The 19,189-nt window shown below is 45.6% G+C and overlaps 1 protein-coding gene across 11 annotated transcripts in view; it reads left to right on the top strand.

Annotated features, from left to right (window-relative positions):
• Positions 1 to 19,189, top strand: part of fhod1 (formin homology 2 domain containing 1) — a 38,068-nt gene that overhangs the window by 2,439 nt on the left and 16,440 nt on the right. For 9 of the 11 annotated variants that reach the window (XM_081706196.1, XM_081706195.1, XM_081706194.1 and 6 more), the window contains exons 3-11: positions 1,178 to 1,242; positions 14,942 to 15,009; positions 15,815 to 15,920; positions 16,374 to 16,468; positions 17,203 to 17,314; positions 17,394 to 17,488; positions 17,697 to 17,840; positions 18,100 to 18,283; positions 18,434 to 18,707. In XM_081706196.1, the coding sequence (XP_081562322.1) occupies positions 1,178 to 1,242; positions 14,942 to 15,009; positions 15,815 to 15,920; positions 16,374 to 16,468; positions 17,203 to 17,314; positions 17,394 to 17,488; positions 17,697 to 17,840; positions 18,100 to 18,283; positions 18,434 to 18,707 (1,143 nt within the window). Of the gene's footprint in view, positions 1 to 1,177; positions 1,243 to 14,941; positions 15,010 to 15,814; positions 15,921 to 15,947; positions 16,226 to 16,373; positions 16,469 to 17,202; positions 17,315 to 17,393; positions 17,489 to 17,696; positions 17,841 to 18,099; positions 18,284 to 18,433; positions 18,708 to 19,189 lie in introns of those variants that run through there. The other 2 variants (XM_081706190.1, XM_081706199.1) reach the window with 2 other exon arrangements.

Here is a 19,189-nt window from a genome sequence, read left to right as displayed (position 1 = left end):
TTGAACCCACAGCCTTCCTATTGAAGGCACAGTCCCATCCACTAGACTGCCTCTGAATATAAGACTCCAGAAATGAATACAGCATAATCTTGAGAATTTCTTTACAATGCTACAGCTATGAGGGGGAAAATGTGAATTTAGAACATTCTGGAAACTCAGCGATATTTCAGTGAAGTCTGTGGGGCTTGGGCCCAAGTTTAGGGGTGTAATTCTGAATGTTTGACAGCGGTTTATCACAAAGTGTCTACTCTAGATGAAAGGATGGCGTGGTGTGACTGTGATGAGCCCCTGAGCCGGTTAAAGATCAGCATGCGTTGTTTTGACCACTGTTGGTTTTATTTTTATTAATGGAGTGTGTTAATCCTGTCCTGCTGTGTAGTCTGGCCTTAAGACCCACCCCAGAATGCCACTCGGCAACAACTGGATTTTCCCAACGTATGCACGCGTGGTGTGTTCCTGCGTGTGGGTGTCCTGAGTGTGACCGCTAATGAAAACGCTGATGTCACCCTCGATGCAACGCAAATCCGATTTGAATATCCGAGTTGCTGCATGTTCCCTGCCCGCCAACAAAGGCCCTTTTCTTTTCTGTCTCCACGTAACCCCTTTCCCGAGGAAGCTGCGCTTCACACTCGCCACCGAAATCCAAGTCTGGGTTTTCTGCTGTGAAAGTGGACGGCAGAGACCAGGCAGTCAAATGAGCAAAAAATGGTAGCAGGAGAAGGAGAAACAAACCCCTCCGAAAGTGAGTGATGTCATCGTTGCCGGTGCCCTGGAAGGCGCGTTTAGAGACTGTTGTTGTGCAATCTTGTTTTCTTTGGTGCAGTAGTAAGAATACTGAGCTGTAAGATGGTCTGAATTTAGCAGCTGACTCATGTGGTGCATAGTTTCCATGTCTGTGCTATGGCCTTGTGCCGCCGTGACGTTCCATACCATAATCCCTGTGTGTGTGTGTGTGTGTGTGTGTGTGTGAGATCATTAAGTTGCTTTGTATGCCCTCACATCTTCACCACCATGGAGTCCGGAGGTGGGGAGATGACGGCCATGGGTGACTCGTGACCGTTGACCCTGATTGAGCCACACACAATCTCAGAAGTATTTGTTTAATAGATTACCAACAAGTGACCACATTCACAATCTACTGACATGTTTCTGTCTGTCTCTCTCTGTCTGCCTGCAGAATAGGCAAAAAGCCAATCTTCGTTCTGCGTACCCAGCTGTCTGTGCGTGTCCACTCTATACTAGGTAAGTCTGTCTGCTTTTCCCCCCACAACTCAAACGCTGTTATGGTCTGCTGAAAGGGGAGGATGTCCTGACCCTAATCGCATCACAGCGCCTCGGGGGGGCGGGTCTGGTGGTTAGTGGTAAAATTATATAATTTGTTTCCCTCTTTGAGTTATCTTTGACAGTGTTCCCACCTTACCCTCATCTGCAGTCGGTGCATCATTGGTCATGTTTCTATTCAAGTGGCATTTTAAGTTTTTTATGAAAATTGCCTTAGTGCTTAAAATTATATCGAAATGGAAATTGTTGGTAATTTTACAAACAACTTATTATTAACCAATACTTTTAAGCATAAAGCAGTTTTTGCAAAAAGTCACTAGAATGGAAAGGAGATGGTTGTCTTGTGGGGAGCTTTTATTTTGCAAAGTGACGGACTGTGTTTCTGGACTCAGTATGATGACATATTTGACATGCATCTTTAACCATCTGGACTGACACCGCAGTGATCCAGTACTGCAGTGTGACTGAGTGCCATGTTTAGGGTCGCGCATGGTCTCTGATTTGACCTTTGCTTCTAAATGTGGTGATGGTGTCATGATGGCATTGGGAATGTGCCCTCAACCTGCCCCCGCCTGTGAGGGGCAGGGGTGGGACCCCGGATGGGGGTGCAGGGGTGTGACGTGTACAGCGTCACTTTGTGGAGGAGAGGGCAGATTGGTAGACACCGTCACTCAGAAGTGTAAGTGTTCTGACTGCCATGTCTGATCTGACTCTATGGTCTGGAGCTCGGAGCAGATATTTCTCACCAAGAAGACTGGAAATGAGGCCCCGGTCTAGGGTTAGGGTACGAGGCCCCGGTCTAGGGTTAGGGTACGTCGTCTGCCCTCTGCTTTTGCTACCCATGGGCAAACACTTTTGAAGCAATGCAGCAATAAAGCACCCTGAGTGGCAAGAACAGGTGGACTGGGTTGAGGAGTCCTTAACCTGGAAGAAACCCTTTATCAAGCAGTGCGAGTTGGCAGTTCAGTGTCAAATATGTCTCTCATCATAGGCTTTTACTGTTGGGTTATGGGTGAGGAAGACGCTGTTTGTGTGGTTGAGGGTGTTGGGGTGTGTGTGCGGTGGGGGGAGGGGTTTAACCTGTGATGGGATCAAAATGTCTGGCTATTGCTAGTATTTCATCTTTCTTACAGCTAAGCAGAAGAAGAAGACACTCTATATCGAACACAGTAGGCATCTCAACCTGCTGTTCACACTCACAGCAGACCACAACTCTCCCTATACGCTAAATACAACCTGTCCCAACGACGCACACATTCTAATAAGGACCGGATCGGGTTCAAATAATCCCTGGACGAGCCACTACATGTTGTTATGTGGTCTGTTTTGGAGGCAATATAACCGGGATGTAACACTCCTAAGGTGTGCGTGCGTGTGTGAAGTTACTAAGGATGAGGCTGACACCAGTTACTTCTGCATTTGTATTGATTTACTTATACAAACAGTAGAAACAGACGTCGACATGGCTCATGCTTGAAGGAATTGGATCTTGTGAGTTTTTGGGCTGCCAAGAAGTATGGGTGGACATTCTGGACAGTGCCAAAGGAACAGAAATAATAATAAAATGGCTTTACCTGACCATTATGCACCTTTCCAAATTAACACTACAAAGTGGTGCCTGCTGCTGACCAGCACATCTATACACTGAATTGGCTATAACCACATTACCTTACAGATAGGGGAGACATAACCTTTCCCAAGAGCTCCATGTACAAATCAGGAGTCCCGCCACCTCTCCGCAAACGAGGTTTTTCATTGGTTTACCTGTAACAGGATTAAAAAAAAGCAACCAATACAAAAACACAAACTTTCCACACCTGGCACATAACATCTTTATTGTAAGGAGTAGCGTAACCCTGAACTGAAGACCACAAGGTTCTTTGAATCAGTGTCTTTCTCACTGCTGGGGGGATGGGTTTGTCTTGGTTCCATGTTTGGATCATGAATAAAACAGTCTTTATGATCTTGGCAGTATATCTTTTTCATATACAGATTCTCTTGCTGTTAGATATTAGTCAGCTTTTTCCATTTATTGCTTAGAAAGTGTGTGTGTGTGTGTGTGTGTGAGTGTGAGTGACACCAAAGGACAAAATGACTTCATCCTTCCTCCAGGCGTTTCAGTGCTTTTTCTTGCATTAGCTCATGCTCGCGTTGGGTGAACCTGCATGCTGGTCTTCACAGATGAGCTCTAAATAGCAGGTTGGAGAAACCGCAGCCTCGTGTGAGGGTTTGAGCTCCACCCTTTGCTGATTATCGGACTCCTTTGAGAAGTGCAGCGAGGTCCCTTTATTAGAATCGATATTAGAATGTACGTGTGAAAAAATACTTGACATACTGCGTTTTTACTCCATGTTGCAGATGTAAAAAATGTTTGTATGCTTCACATTTAAATCACTCGGGGGGGACAGGTGTGGAAGTGTGTACAAATGAGATCTTATATCGGCATGTCATAGTTTTAGGACATGGTGCATATTGTGAATTTGTGATTATAATAATATCTTAAGTGAGTTGTTTGGTGCTAAAAGGAGAGAGCAGTCTGCAGTGAAAGTTCTTTCCTGCCCTACCTGACTGTAGGTTATTTGACGATAAAGCTTTGAGAGAGGTACGTGCTTGGGCAGGATCGACCTGTTTGGGCATTGTACCATCTGCACATCCAAACCCCATTCAGACAGCTTGAGGGCATACCAGTGGTAGACAGAGGCTTGGTTGGCTCTTTGGTTTAGCTCTCTGATGTTTGGTTTGATAAACAGTCATGCATTGCCGAAACTGAAGACGGATTCCTTCATACTTCTTGTTTTTCCGTAGTGCACATTTTGTATTTTCAGTGTCTGTGGACTCGTGAGCTATTCTGCAACCCGGCGACAGATGGCTGTTGCACACTTAATGCCACTTAAACTGTTGCAGTTAACATAATTAATTGCTTAATTAATTCTAATGGGATTGGAGTCACTGGTTTTGGAGGGATTTTCTACCCCCTGTTGTTCAAGAGCGGTGTTCCATATTGTCCTATAGCGGTGCTCTGCGTTCTAGAACAGTGTCCCTTGTTCTAGAGCGGTGTTCTGGGGGGTCTTCTGCGCTCTAAGACAGTGTTCCATGTTCTAGAATAGTGTTCAATGTTCTAGAGCAATGTGCCATAACTCAGTACTGGGATGAAGTAAATCTGGACGATTGAAGGCCAGGTTGAGAAATCCCAGTTTGTAATAAGTGTTTTGAACTCACTAGGACTACAGAAAGAACTCTAATGTGAGAAATGTCCTTGTAATAAGCTGTGTCTCAGTCTGCTTTTATTGCAGTGAGCCAACATTTGGCAGGAGCAGGTATTCCGTCAAAAGCACTGTTGTATTTTCCTCTCGGGCACTCCCTTAGCCAGCCTGTAACGGACAATCGACTTTGTGTTCCCCTCTAGTCCTTTGGGGACCTATTTGGAGTACCTGGCCACCCAGACTGCTGCTGGATCATTGGCATATAGTTGTGTGCTCTACTGGAGAGTACGATCCAGACCAGAACCCTCCGCCAAGGGTTTCAGATTCTCTCTCAAATCCCCAGGTTTTCTTCTAAGACAGGAGGTCAGGTGATCCTAGTTCTGGAAAGTGGGTCAGTGGTGGCTCATATTCTCATGGCTTGCCAATCAGAAGAGGGGAAAAGGATGGACATATTTACATGGCTGTAAAAAATTCGGGCTAATTGTATTACATTCTTCAGTTTCAATATTTATATTTCTTTAGTTTATTTACAGAATCATTAGCAACTGCCTGTATTCAATAGCCAAACTCTCTGTTTAGATACAGAATTGTTTTAAAATGGGGATACTTGCTAAACGGAGAGACCACACAATGTAAGGATTGACCCTTCACTTTGGGATGGACATTAAGGAAATGGATCATAGCCCATGCTCATCTTTTAGGTGTGTGTGTGTGTGTGTGTGTGTGTGTGTGTGTGGAGGGAAGACCACTGGATAACAGAGTGTGTAGCTGGGTTGATCTGCTGTCTTCCTGTTGTGTTAAACATACTTTGCTGTTCTGTCATGTCTGAAGGCACCTCAGGCATTTAAAGGGAAACTAAGGATGGATTGGCCGGAAAGGTTTTGTAAGTCCATACAAAAGAATATGATTAATTCTCTCCGCATGTGTGTGTGAAATCTAAGTATTAATGTGGATGTTGTCCTTGTGTGTTTGCTCTGTCTGATTCACATGGTCTAACAGAAGTGACTGTAAACATGCACGTAGCCCACACAGAAGAACTGGACAGATGGCGTACTTTTCTGGGGGGGGGGGGGGGACTCTGAGCCTGCTGTAGGGTAAATACCCAGATTAGATTTCTCTTGATTCTTAACCTGATTCAAGTCAACACTGTAGACTCAAAACATCGAACTTCAGTGAGTCAGTAAAAGTAACACACTGGTTTATTATTAAGGGCAAACTATCAGAATAAATAATATCAGATCAGAAAAGATCAGCTCTGTTTGATCGGGTCGGCTGTACGAGACTCTCTGGCTGAGTGTCTAAGGACACTGTCGAAGGTTTTTCCTGTTCCCACTTTAATTCTCTGTAAGTGGAACCGTATCATTTAAAGTGACCAGCAGGAAATGCCACATTCCTGTCCAGCCGTCCCAGCACGCTGGGCTTCTATTTTTGTGTGCGTTTCTGCGATGGTGGTCAGCAGTGGTGAGCACTGAAGCTTGGCGTGGGTATGGCTCGCTGGCAGAGACCCACTCTGCAGGTGCCCGCGCAACTGACACGTTCCTGTTAGTGCAGCGTCTTCACGGACCTCATTACTGTTCCTTAATTTGCTTTTTTGAAACATCTCAGTGAATGTGTAGACTCCATTCTTGGCACAGTGCTATCTCTGACAGCTGTCTGCGCTGGCGCATTGCTAACTCTGCTACTGCTACAGCTTTTTGGGGCTTTCTAAGCAAGTAGCTGGTTCTGATGGCATTTAGCTGACCTTCAATTATGACTGAAATCAATGTGAGCAATTTGGGTCTTGCTCAGGGAAAACAGTGGCATCTCAGCAGGGGTGGGGCTTGAACTGGCAATCTTGATTACTAGTAGAGAGTACCTTAACCACTGAGCTACACTGTAATCTCTACAAACAGTAGCAGTATAGGGATGGTTCTGTGCAGACCTGCCGATATGGGCTCGAACCCTCAATCCTGTCTTTTCGGAGAAGTGTGTGCTCTACGGTGCTCTGGCTCCCAAACGCCCAACTCGGCTGTGTCCTCAGGGACGAAGGTGGTTTAGCAAAGAGCTGCCATCTTATTGGAGGCTATATTTATAGTCGTGTGTGCGTGAGTTTCCTGTGTAGGGCTGCAAACATTCTGAACTCTTTTGTCCTGTTTTTCCGCTAATCTTTTTTTTTTTTTGCCGGGGGGGTTCTTTTGTTGAAAATGGATCTTGTGGTGGGTTTTGGTACCAGACTTTGCACACACACCTCAACACACCTTTTGCTTCCTTCACTTCTGTTCCGAGCTGGTCAGATGGAAACTTCAAACACCCTAAAATTAGTAACATCCTAAAGCTTTTTTCCCACTTTACTCGTCCGTCTGTTTGTCTTCCACCATTCTTCTCTTTCCTGTGATTTTTTTTTTGTATTTTCTTTAGCTTGACAGGGAGGTGAAACTGTCTGTATATTCTCCTGGACAGAGTTCTCATCTCCGGCGTAAGGCTAAAGCCCCGTGGGATCCTCGTGGGGTCATCGTATGGCTCCAACTCCCTCCTCGTGAGGTTGTGTCTGAAGTGGCATTCACCAGGCCCCCACAGCTGTTTCTAGGGGAGATTCCAAACAACATTCATGGCTGAGCCAAGATGGTCTAGATGGGAACATAGATGAGTCACTCGCCTGGAATATATGTGTGTGCGTGTGTGCGTGCGTGCGTGTGTGTGCGCGTGCGTGTGGTCTGTAACACACTCACACAGGCTTGGTGCTAATTGCTGGTTTTGAGTGGCTTTTGGGAGTCGCAGCGGGAACGTCAGTGTCCAGGAGCTTTGATGGGCGTTCCTATAGCAATGAGGCTGCTTATAACTTAAAATCAGTATAGACATTCCTTGTATATCCAGCCGAAGGTTAACCAGACCTGTGATCGCTAATCTTTCACTTCATGTTCCCTTCGTTTATGAATAATCTAAGTTATAATCTGATCAAACAGTTCACAATCATAAGTGTGGAAAGTCAGTTTTGGTATTCCAAATATCATTGTGTTTGTGTGTATATTTAAGTAGGTCCCTTTTTAAATAAAATGTGCTGTCTGCACTTTTCCAAGCGTACATCTGAATGTTTTCATTTGATATGACATTGGCCTGTGTGAAGGCGTGCTGACCGGAGCTTCATCCAAATCTAGTTGGAGGTCTTATGTTTGCTCAAGTCTTGTGCTGACTAAGCACAAGTTGCTAAATGAACTGAATTATTGCTGTGGGTTTGTCTGTCTCCCCTCTGTCTCCCCTCAGGCTTGCATGGTCTCCCACTCCCTTTATTAGGACTCTCTCTCATGTGGTTATTTAAGTAAGTGACTAGTAATAAAGGCAGAAGCTGAATGGCTTATTGCAAATTAAAGCACTGGCACCACTCACTGTATTCTTACCTGCTGTAGTTCTCACCACATGCCTGGCCCTGACTTGCATCTTCTAAAGGTTCCTCCCTCTGTGATGGGGTGTTTAGGGTTGCTGGACCCAGGGTGTGGAGAAACCCTCCTTTTGAGTTCATCTATGGCTTTGTTCAACACCACTCTTAAACTGCTCTACTCTTTCACGTGGCTTATGGGTGAAGCAGTATTGAGAGTATTTTTGTTGCTATATTGTTCAGTCTCCTTTGGTGTCTTAAAAAATGCATATTCAAAATGTTTATTATTATTAATAAACTAATTTAATTTAAGGTACTTTTTGTGGTGGTGTTCTTTTCAGAGATTATGGTGTTGGAAGCCAAACTGTGCGGTCTTTGGTTTATCAGCTGAGCTCTCCCTCCTGGCCTCTGCCACCTTAGAACAGAAACGGCTGTCTGTATCCATGCATGTCTTAACCCTGCCCCATACCTGCCGTCCCTCCGCTCTGGGCGTGAGCCAACTTGTGCTATGCGACCCTGCTGTGACCTTCTTATCGGTATCTTCTCGTGTGTTCTGCTCTGAGGCAGGGGCTGGGGTCCGGATGGGCTCCTCCGCTCTGCTGGTGGCAGCGGTTGATAGGGATCAACGCTCTGCTCTGGTCGTTCCCAGACCGATTTACGTCTCGCTCGCTATGGGATACTTTTCCACTTTTTAGCGGTTTGTTACCTGGTTCTACTGGCCTCAGATCACTTTTGGGCATTCGAGCACAAACATTGTGATACAAACTCTGTAAATCTGTTTGATTTACAGTTTTGGAAAGGCGTTCGGAGGACAGTGTTGTCTCCAGCATTTCCAGGAGTCATGCTGTTGGAAATGTAAAACTTTAACTCTCATCTCATTTAATTAGGACCCCGTCGGGTTTACCCCGTGGCGTCTGGCTGGGGTATGATCCTGACCTCTTCGTGTTTGGGCCTGTGCTATATTTATTTTTGGTCTTAGCGAGGTGTGTTGCCTGGTCTCTTATTTTCAGCTGCTGATCCAGTACCCTGCGGTTCCCTCCTCAAGACCACATCCAGCTGAACACAACCACAGAACTATCAGGTCCTGGGAAGAATTTAGATTGCGCTGTGTTTTGGCAGCTCGGACAGGAATGCACCCCTTGCCCATGTGTTCGTGTCCATATAAAGGGGGGATAACTTCTGGCTTGGCATGAGTGGTCCTACCTTTTGGACTGGACCAATACGAGAATCTGACTGGTCGCATGTGACCTTTTGGCTTCAGCAGGCGTTGGCTGGGGGCCTGTGATCTGATCTCCACAGCTTTGGTAGACTGTACAGGTTTTATTTTTTGTTTGTGGTGGTGTTTTTTTCCTCCCTTTTTGGGGTCTATGTCCCTCTCTTCCATCCAGGGACCTGGTTTTAGCTGGCTGTGGGACCGATGTGGTGTTGGAAGCATATTTGTCTGCATTATATAATGTTTTTGTAATGTTGACGATGGAGCAGACTGGTGGTTATTTTCACTGCTACGGTTTTGTCTGGCCTCTCGTGCGCCTTCACAAGCATGAGCGGTCCGAGAACAGGAGTAACCCCTTTCCGTGTTGCCTTTGAAGTGATCAAAACAGGAGGCATCACGTCCCATCCAGCGTCGTCGTCTGTTCTTTTAGTCTTTTATGGAGGCAAAACGCACGGAAGTGCATCCTCTGAGCTTCCAGAAAAACAAAGCATGCCGAGACATTCCAAAGCCAGCGACCAGCCCGGAGGAAACTTCCTGTGACGGTGTGAAATGTGCAGTGGTATAGCTGATGTAGTGTGGTGGGTAACGTCACTGCCCTTCCTATGGAGGACGGGGAGGTTACAACTCTGGCTGGTATAGTGTGGTTACTTTCCCAGACAAGAGTCCTTGGAGACTAACGCTCTGTTCGTCTGCCTCTCTGGCAGTCACACCGTGTAAGAGCGTCTGCCAAATTTGCATCTGTATCATGTACATATGTAAAAGTATGCAGGTTTTCAAGCACTAGGTGATTATCATTCTTTTAAGTGTAAATGGTGTTTGCCATATATCAAAGACTGCGTGTCTTGAACAGTTTTGGAGGTCGTCAGTGTCACCATAGAGCTGATATCCAATATGTGGCTGTCTCATCAGAGTTCTTAAGCATGGACCATCCAGTTGACTAACACGGCTAATGTTTTGTCTGTCAGAAATTTGTTTATTCTGGTTTTTCTTTGTTTGTTCTGAGGTCTTTCTTTTGGCTGCTTCCCTCCGTTATTGTTCTTGGTAAGTTTCATTTCCACTGTGCTGGAATACAGAGCCAGAATGAGTCCCTTTTCAGAGTCCAGTGGGCCGCGCAGCACGCCGAGTGGTAAAATGGAGCAGACTTGTTATTTCTGAAGTTACTGGGCTTCCTTTGAGATTAGTGGGGTTTTAGGATGAAGGGTTTTTCATTCACTCTGTTCTTTAGGGGCTGTGTGAGTTTGTGAGAGGGAGAGATGGCTATTAGCTCGTTAAGGACGGCTTCAATTAGCAAATCTTAATCAGCTGTAGGGGGGAGACACGAACTTCCATCAAAGTAAAATCCAGATCCAGCAATGAGTGTTTGTCATCAGCTAATCAATACAGAAACAGGATGGTGGCTGAATACAGAAGTGAACTGACCTAAACTCAGATTTTGGACTTTCCTCTGGCTTTTCTTTGTTTCCTTTATTGATCTTAACTAAAGATTTCCTGTTCGGGAGCTCAGTGGACTCAGCTGGAGTCCTCTGACAGTGCAGGACAGGATTCTTCACTCGTGGTCGGATCAGTCATCTGTACGTTCCCTGCGATACACACATGTAATTGGAATGTGAGGCCCAGATGGCCTTTTTCCTGTTTACGTTTGTCCAGATTGATATGTTTCTGGAAGTGAGTGTGCAAGGAGTTGAGAAATTCTCTGTACTGAGAATTTTTAGTGTTCTCCATGTACAGCCAAATGACAGGCAGGTCCAGCAAACATGAAAGTGTCTCATGACTTTAGCCAGTAGAATCTGCTTCCACAGGGCCTCTGTGGTCATTATTTATTCAGGAATGTAGGATGTCACGTCACTGATGTCCGATGTAATTTTCTTTTTCTGTTTGCAGCAGTAGACGCCCAACCTGACCCCATAAATACAGGAACTGTTGCTATGGCCGGTGTTGACCGCTATTCACTACCAATCTCTGGGAGGTCCGCAGTTGGCTTGCGTTGCTTGTGGTGATTAGGGAAGTGTTCTGCATTCACCACGAAACTAGTTTGTTTGTTCCTGTTGAGAAGAGCAGAAACGATGAGAGCAACAGTCCTGCCTCAGTTTTAAAGATCTACATTAATGAGCTGAGTCATATTTCCTCTCTTTCCTTTATCCTTTTGTCTCTTCCTAAAACACCTTTCAACATTATTTTTGTATCTAAATGTTGCATTATAAAGCAACCTTTTGTTTATGAAAGGCATATAAATATTATTATTATTATTATTATTATTATTATTATTATTATAGCCCACTTTTCAGACATGATCTTCTGGCCATCCACATCTGACTTTTGTACTGTGTTTCATGAACTTGTTGTAGATGAGCTCTTGTGTCCATGTTCATTGTGCACTGACTCTGGTTGTAGATCAGCTATTTTGGCTTCATATGATAATGATGAGAACAGACCTGCAGGGGAGCTGATTACTGGGGAAAGTCTTCATCATTGTGACTTCATATCTTTTATTTATTTACACTATTTCTCATGCACAAACACTGGTGGGTGCTTCACAAAGGCTGCAGAATCTGAATTGTTGTTCTAGTTATCCTGTATTGCATAGGTGCTTTGTCATTTTCTGAAATAATATCCTAGCCAGTACAGTAGGTTAGAGTCCAAGATACCAGTGAACTAGAATACTGTAGAAATACAGGAGTCAGTGCTGATGCCTAGAAGTGCAGAACAAGTCTAGGCTTTATATCGGCTGTATATCGGACAATTATGACGTATATCAGATGATGTCACCTTCAGGCAGGAACGTTGTCTTGCCTTTCTGTTTTGTTCTTTTTCTGACAAGTACTGACCTTGACTTTACATGTTGACCAAATAACATAACATAACATAAACTTGCAGTAGTTTCATTGAACCATCTTAAGATCCCCGGACCCCCGACGCTTCTAGTGCAGTTGTTTACACGTCAACGAGAGAACAGTTGGCGTCTCTCCTGTGTTTGGATGTGTTCACTTGGGTTTGGATGTTTGTGGTTTGCGGTCCTCTCCATCTCCGGGTCAGACCTCCTGGTGTTCCAGCCAGCGTGTCCGAGACCCACGTGCATGTATTTTATGGAAGTAAGTCTTTGTGCCATGCAATTGAAAAGTCTGCTCTCATGCTGCATTTCTGGTGAATTTCGCTTCGCGTTTACTTCAGATGGGAATACTGACTGCTTATCCCTCCTGTAGATGTGACACTGTCATGTGGACCTGGACTTCCTTTTTACTGACCTATTACTTCTCATATATATATATAAAATTAAGCTACTTCCTTATACCAAAGAATCAGCCGTTGTGTGTGTGTGTGTGTGTGTGTGTGGGTTTTTTTTTTTTTGGTTTGTTTGGTTTTTTTTTTTAAATTGGCAATAAAAAGCTTGACTATTTATGGAAGTAAAGCAAAGTGAATTGTTACAGATGAAGAACAAGACCTGAGTTTTTGTTATTTATTTATTTATTTATTTTCAGCTAAAATAACATGATGTAAACATGGTGTAAAGTAGTGTTTATCAAGATATCATGGTGTTCTGTTACCAGCAAGTGATCTGGAGCCGCACACTTTCAGTTCTGCTGTGGACTTGGAGAAATAGTTGAGAGGTATTTGTGTCGCCTCTGCTACTTTGGTCCTCGCCATCACACGGACACAAAACGGAAGGTTTCCTTCATAAACCTGGAATTCCAGTGTTGAGACAAGACCACACCTTGTCAGGCTTGTTTTAGAAAGAGGACGTCAAGACCCGCAAGACAGAAATATTCAAGACCTAACATGTAACTTGCCAGGAGAGAGGTGTGTGTGTGTGCGCGCGCACGCATCCTATATATGATTTAGGTAATTTGTCTGTTCTCTTGATGCCCAGTTTATCATGTGTATGCTTTTATCATGACCCCACAGCCCTGTGAGGAACCATGACTCTATTAGCCATGCCTCTGTCCTGGGAGTCTTCCCTCCCCTCACTCACACACACACACACACACACACACACACTTCTTTTTTTTTTTTTTTTTTTTTTTTTCTCTCTCTCTCTCTCTCTGTGTGTGTGTGTGTGTGTGTGTGTGTGTGTGTGTGTGGTAACGCACACGTAATTACTGCCACCAACCATGCATCACCTGGCATCAGGTCCAACATGCATTGTTGGTTGTCAAAATAGATCACCAAAACAAGTGTGTGCTTTCCAGGAGAAAGCCAAGTTTTCTCCATAAAAGCACAAAGTTACAGACACTGCTCAGCCTTCAAACTCCAGTCCCCTCTAATATTCCCGTGGGGCACCGAACACTCCTGAACCGTGCTCCACTGTGACGTGTCTGGACCAGCATTTAAAAATAAAACACTTTCACTGTTTTATGTGAATCGCCAACCATAGACCAAACACAATGTGGTGCAGGTGCAGATTATTGTAGTCTAGAAACATTTTTGATTTCCCAACCTGTTCAAATGAAGTTTGTATGTATGCAAAGTGCTTGGGTGTGATTTACTAATCTCTGTCGTCCCATATTCTATAGCAGACAGATGGGCCAATGGTTGACTACAGATCAGTGTTTGCTCATAAAAGAAGAATGTGGTAAATGCAGGGTTACTTGAGTTCATTCTGTCTGTGGCTTGGTTGTCCATTATGGTTGAATAATGCAGTTTGCTTGGATGAATGTGTTGGACACACAGTAAACCCACCATTACCAGTGGTGTCCTTCACATGGGGTCATACAGGGAGAGGTGGACATGAAGCCTTCACTACTGTCTCACTTCCTCTTTCAGTCCTCCAGCTCCTGCTGAGAGTGTGAGAACAGTAGAAGAAAAGATGGCGTTTGACTGGGCTGGAGTGTAGCTGGACGAGTTTGTCCTCTTTTGCCAGCGGTGTTCTCCTTTCACTCACTCACTCGGCATTTTTGTTTCTTCTTCTGTAACTGATCTCTGACAATCTGACATGTTTGAGTGATGGTGCGTGTTGGTGCAAACATGGCACAAATCTGTCGGAGCTTCTACAAGATCTTCATCCAGTTTATGGGAAAAGTGAAGTGTTTACTTACGACCGTTAAGAGTATGCTGTGTAAAAGGAATGATGACCTAAACAAAGCTGAGAATATCGGCAATGGCCTTGTTGGCCATAATATGTCTGGTTTTTCCGTTTTTATGGCACGGTGAGACGTCTGAGGGGTGGGGCCAAAAAAGAGTGAAACTGTTCTCTCTATAAGGCTGAAGGCCTAGTAGGACGCAAGTGGGAGCTCAATGCATGGACTTTATGCATATGAATTTATGTTGTTCTAGGATCAGTCTCGTGTGTGTTAGATCGAGATTGTGATTATATTGTATATATCTTGGCATTGTTGACAGTGTTGCATCAATTGACCATTTTTATTTAATGGATGTGAATTTGTAAGTGAATCATCAAAGCCTTTTGGGTCTGAATTGAGCGTGTGTGTGTGTGTGTGAGAGCAATTTGTGATTTAAGTGCCTGTGGATACCACATGCTGTAATTTTGTGTCTCTAAATTGCTTTTGCTTTCAATTGGTTCTCAATGGCTTTTCAGTGTCAACACAACCATTAATTGGCCTTTCGAGCTCGTAACTACATCACTACATTCCTGTTCTGGAAAGGCAGCCATCATGCTGTCTGACATCCAAAGATGAACCTCGACACTTGGGTTCCCGCCTCTGGCTTTTGTGATGCAGAAACAGACATTTGCCATGGTGATTCTGAATGGAGCTCCCTGATTGGCTCAGTACGTCCGAGTGGTGACTTCACTGAGGCACCCGAGCAGTGTAGAAACATGGCCATAGATCTCCTGGGTACAGCACACGTGTCCTTCTCTCTGGTGTATTATTAGCGCTATTATTTTAATAAGAGTTGTGCAGATGTTGCGTAACGCTTTTGCTTTCTTTTGTCTTCTAGAGAAACTGTACAACTCGCACGGGCCAGAGCTGCGTCGCTCCCTCTTCTCCTTAAAGCAGCTGTTTCAGGTGAGAACGGCAGGGTGGGGTCGGGTTACGCCAGGGTGTCGGGGGGAGAGCGTGAAAGAGGTCACAGGTCACTGGGTTGAATGAAGCGTAAGGCGAGAAGCAGGCTCTTCTCATATGAAGCTCAGTGAGCCGCAAGGCGTCTCAAATTCCTTGTATTGTGTCGACACGTTGGCTGGGGCTGTTCGGGGGCTTTTACTGTCGGTCGCCATCCTCGTCGCTCGTGAACTACCTGCGGTGCGGTCGTGTTTAACACCCGCCTGTGCGTCCGTACTGTAGCTTGGGCTTGGTTTCCAACATCAGGGTTGTGTAAGAGAACGGCAGAGAATCCACATCGTCGTGTTGGTTTATAGTATTAATGTTCAGCTGTGGTACACACTCACCACAGGAAGTGACCGTATCACATCTAGTGTGGAAGTGTGAGGGCCCAGTGCATGAAGGGGCCGGGGGGGCATGCCTGCCCCGCGGTGCCGAGAGGTTGTGTTAGTTTAATCTGTAATGCTGCATGAAACCTTGTAGAGTCCCGGCAAGATGAACGTCTTGGCAGAAGTTTGGTGCTTAAACGGTTTGTTTTTAAAAAAGGAAAAGTTCTTCATATTTGTAGTGTGTTAGTGACCTTATGGGAATTAATCATGGATTCCTGTTCCTAATGGCAATGTTGGAGAACGAAAACAAAACTACGGGGGGATAAGTACATGCACGTGCACATTTGTGAAACCGCACGCGGTTAGATCACTGACCAGCATGTGCACGAATAAGTGCACTGTTCTCCAACAAACACGCGTGTCTGTCTGGTCCCATGCTGCAGGACGATAAGGATCTGGTGCCGGAATTTGTCAACTCTGACGGCCTGACCTGCTTTATCAAAGTGGGTGCGGAGGCTGATCACAACTACCAAAACTACATCCTCCGAGGTGAGATGTTCAGAGTACACACAACCACACCTGCCCACCAGTCCGGCTGGACGCGGCTCCATGTGCTGGTACACCGACGTAAGCACAGGGTTGACAGTAAGCCTTTTGGCCTGCACATGGTATGGAGTTCAGAGGTCAGGGCCAGCACAATGCTGATTCTGCTGTCATGTGGAGGGGGAAAATGCTACAGTTTTGTTGTTTGTTGTGGGCTCTGGAGAAGGACGTGGACACCGTCTGCCCTGAGATGAGCAGCAGCTTTCAGATCACATCTGTTCATCTTCCCCTCAGATGCCCCACCCTTGATGGTACTGAAGGTCTGGGGGATGTGGGGTAACTACCACCTTGTCTGGATGAGAGGCTTAACAAGTGAGAGCTTTGATCTCTCTCTCTCTCTCTCTGTGTGTGTGTGTGTGTGTGTGTGTGGGTGTGTGTGTGTGGGTGGTTTTTTTGCAGCTCTAAGTCAAATCATGTTGTTCGTGGATGGGATGAATGGTGTCATAAACCATAACGAAACAGTGCAGTGGCTGTACACACTTAGCGGCAGCCCGGTGAGTGACATACACATACAGTCATGTGTACACACACACACAGGGTCTGGTGAGTGACTGCAGTGTTGTGTTGACCTCACACACAAGACTGGGTCCTGTCCGTCCTTCCCTTGAATGCGTGGGCAAAGCTCTTTCAGTAGCGTCTGTCTCGCGTCTATAAACACTTTGGCGTCTGATGAGATGCTGAAGTATATTCAGAGAAAGAAAGAGGGTTCTGTTGCCAATAAATGACCAAAAATGCGTCATTGGTCATTGTGGTTTACGTTTGTGCTGAAAATGATGTCATCATAAAGTTACCCAGACCTACTCAGTGTGCCGGTCACTGGCCCTGGTTAATTGTTTAATTAAAGCAAGTCTGCACAAGACACCCGGTGTTTGGGTGGCATTTCCTGACCTCAGGCAGGGCCTCCTACGCCACGTGTTACTGGCTTCACTGACATCAAGTACGAGGGTCTTGTGTCCTCTCGTTCATCCTGTCGCAGAGGAAGTGAAAATGTCAGCTGTGTGGGAGTGTTATGCCATCACTGAGAGGTTTTTTTTCTTTTCTTAGGAATTGTTTTCACCACTTCCTTTCCTTTTCCCTACAGCCATGCTCCATGCCATCTTCCTCTGAGAAAGTGATTATGTTGATTTGGTGTACAGAGGAGTGATACTGCCATCTAGTGTAGAACACTTATAAGTGCTCAGATTTGCTCCAGAGCGCAGGTGGGCTCATCTCTCTCTCTTTCTCTCAGTCTCGGCTGGTGGTGAAGACCACTCTGAAGCTGCTGATCGTGTTTGTGGAGTACACGGAGTCCAACAGCCCTCTGCTCATCGAGGCGGTCGACACGGTAGACTGTAAGAGAGGTACGGACCCCCCCACAGACCTGCACACTGCATGCACTCGGAATGGACTGCATGTCGACATCATGAGCTGCTGTTTCAGGTGCCAAGTCCTGGTCGTATTTGATGGATATTCTGGAGGAGAAGACCGGATCGGACTCTGAGCTCTTGGTCTACACTATGACCCTCATCAACAAGGTAACTCTCACTCTCTCTCTCTCACTCACACACACACACCCATATCATGAAGGTGTACCTCAGGGTACTACATACTGGCATGATGCACACAGCAAAAAAAATCAAGCACACTCACTCAATCATGTAGTAATACATTTACCTTTTAATATAGAATTATACTGATGATTTTTTTTTTTTTTTTTTTTTTTTTGCTGCCCCCCCCCAAAAGACCCTTGCAGCCCTACCAGACCAGGACACATTCTACGATGTGACAGACAGTCTGGAGCAGCAGGGTATGGAGAGTGTGATACAGAAACACATGAACAGCCGAGGCACAGAGCCGGACCTCAAACAGCAGTTCGTCATATACGAGGTAGAGGGCCAGTAACATGACTGAGAAACACCCAGAGGGCTGTGTTAATGCTGACCTCGGGATTAATATCGCAAAAAGGTTTGCAGATGAAGAGGGCTTTTAATTTTTTTATTTTATCCTCAGTGATGACAAATTGAAAAATCTGCTGTAACAGCTACTTTAGTTTGAGTGACTAAAACTCAATTACATCTGTGAATAGTTTGCCCATTTATTGTTGCGGTGCTTTAAAATGACTCCTCCGTCGTGTTGTGTTCCGTAGAACGCGTTGAAGTACGAGGATGAGGAAATGGACGACGCAACTCTTCACGGCCGCAAGGAGCGGAAGAAAAAGAGCTCCTCCAAGCAGGAGGACAGGAAGATGCGCCGGTCCTCTTCCCAGAATGTCCTGGATGGTCCACTTCTGTCCCAGCCCTTGCCTGTCTTCCCTCAGAGTCTCGGTAAAGGTGCCGTCCCTCCCTGGAGCTCCTCTTAGAAGTGGACTGAGATGGAGGAAAACTGCACATAGCAGAACTAAAATTGATTTTGTTTTCTAAATGTTGTGGTTTTAATGAGCAGCTGTCAGTTTCATTGTCGTTGACTGTCGTTTCTTGCAGGTCTAAGTGGTACCTCCTCTCCCACGTCCCCACCCACTATGGCGTCTCCTGCCTCTTCATGCCTGTTGAGTCCTGAGCTAGATAGCCCCCTCGCCAGTGCCCTCGAGCCTGCCTCACAGAACTCCGCCCCCGAGCCTGCCTCACAGAACTCCGCCCCCGAGCCTGCCTCACAGAACTCCGCCCCCGAGCCTGCCTCACAGAACTCCGCCCCCATCTTGCCTTCCATTGTGAACAATGGAGCTGCCATCAACACCCCTGATGTGGAGCAGCGCCTGTGGGTAGTGTGTGTGTGTGTGTGTGTGTGTGTGTGTGTGTGTGTGTGTGTGTGTGTGTGTGTGTGGTTTGTTGTATGAAACAAATACTCAGTATTTGTTCCTCCTTCACTTATGTTGACAGTTATTATGCACACTGTTTTTTTTCCTCTGTCCACATGGGGGCAACATATTCCATTTCTAGAGTCCCTTTCACCCTATCTCTGCTTGAGTAATGACGCTAGTGCACCTCGGCAAGACAGCTGGTGTTTACTGTCTTGTCTATATCAGCACTAGTCTGTGTGCTCACAGGAGCACGGGTGTTTACACGCACTAGCGTGCGTACCTGTGATTGACAGTAGCAGTGATTCTTGGCCTAGCTACCTTCCGCAGAAGAGACTGGCAGTTCCACCAAAGTAAATGTTTTCTCTCGCCTGCCGCATAGCTATGTGTAGGAAAGAGTGAGCACAAGCCCACGGACAGGAACAGACTTCTTACCGTACGC

This window comes from Electrophorus electricus, chromosome 23 (assembly GCF_041902795.1).
Source record: "Electrophorus electricus isolate QZ-2024a chromosome 23, ASM4190279v1, whole genome shotgun sequence".
NCBI classification, from domain to species: Eukaryota; Metazoa; Chordata; class Actinopteri; order Gymnotiformes; family Gymnotidae; genus Electrophorus; species Electrophorus electricus.
Note: the sequence above shows the minus strand (reverse complement) of the source record. Positions and strands in the feature narration are given on the sequence as shown.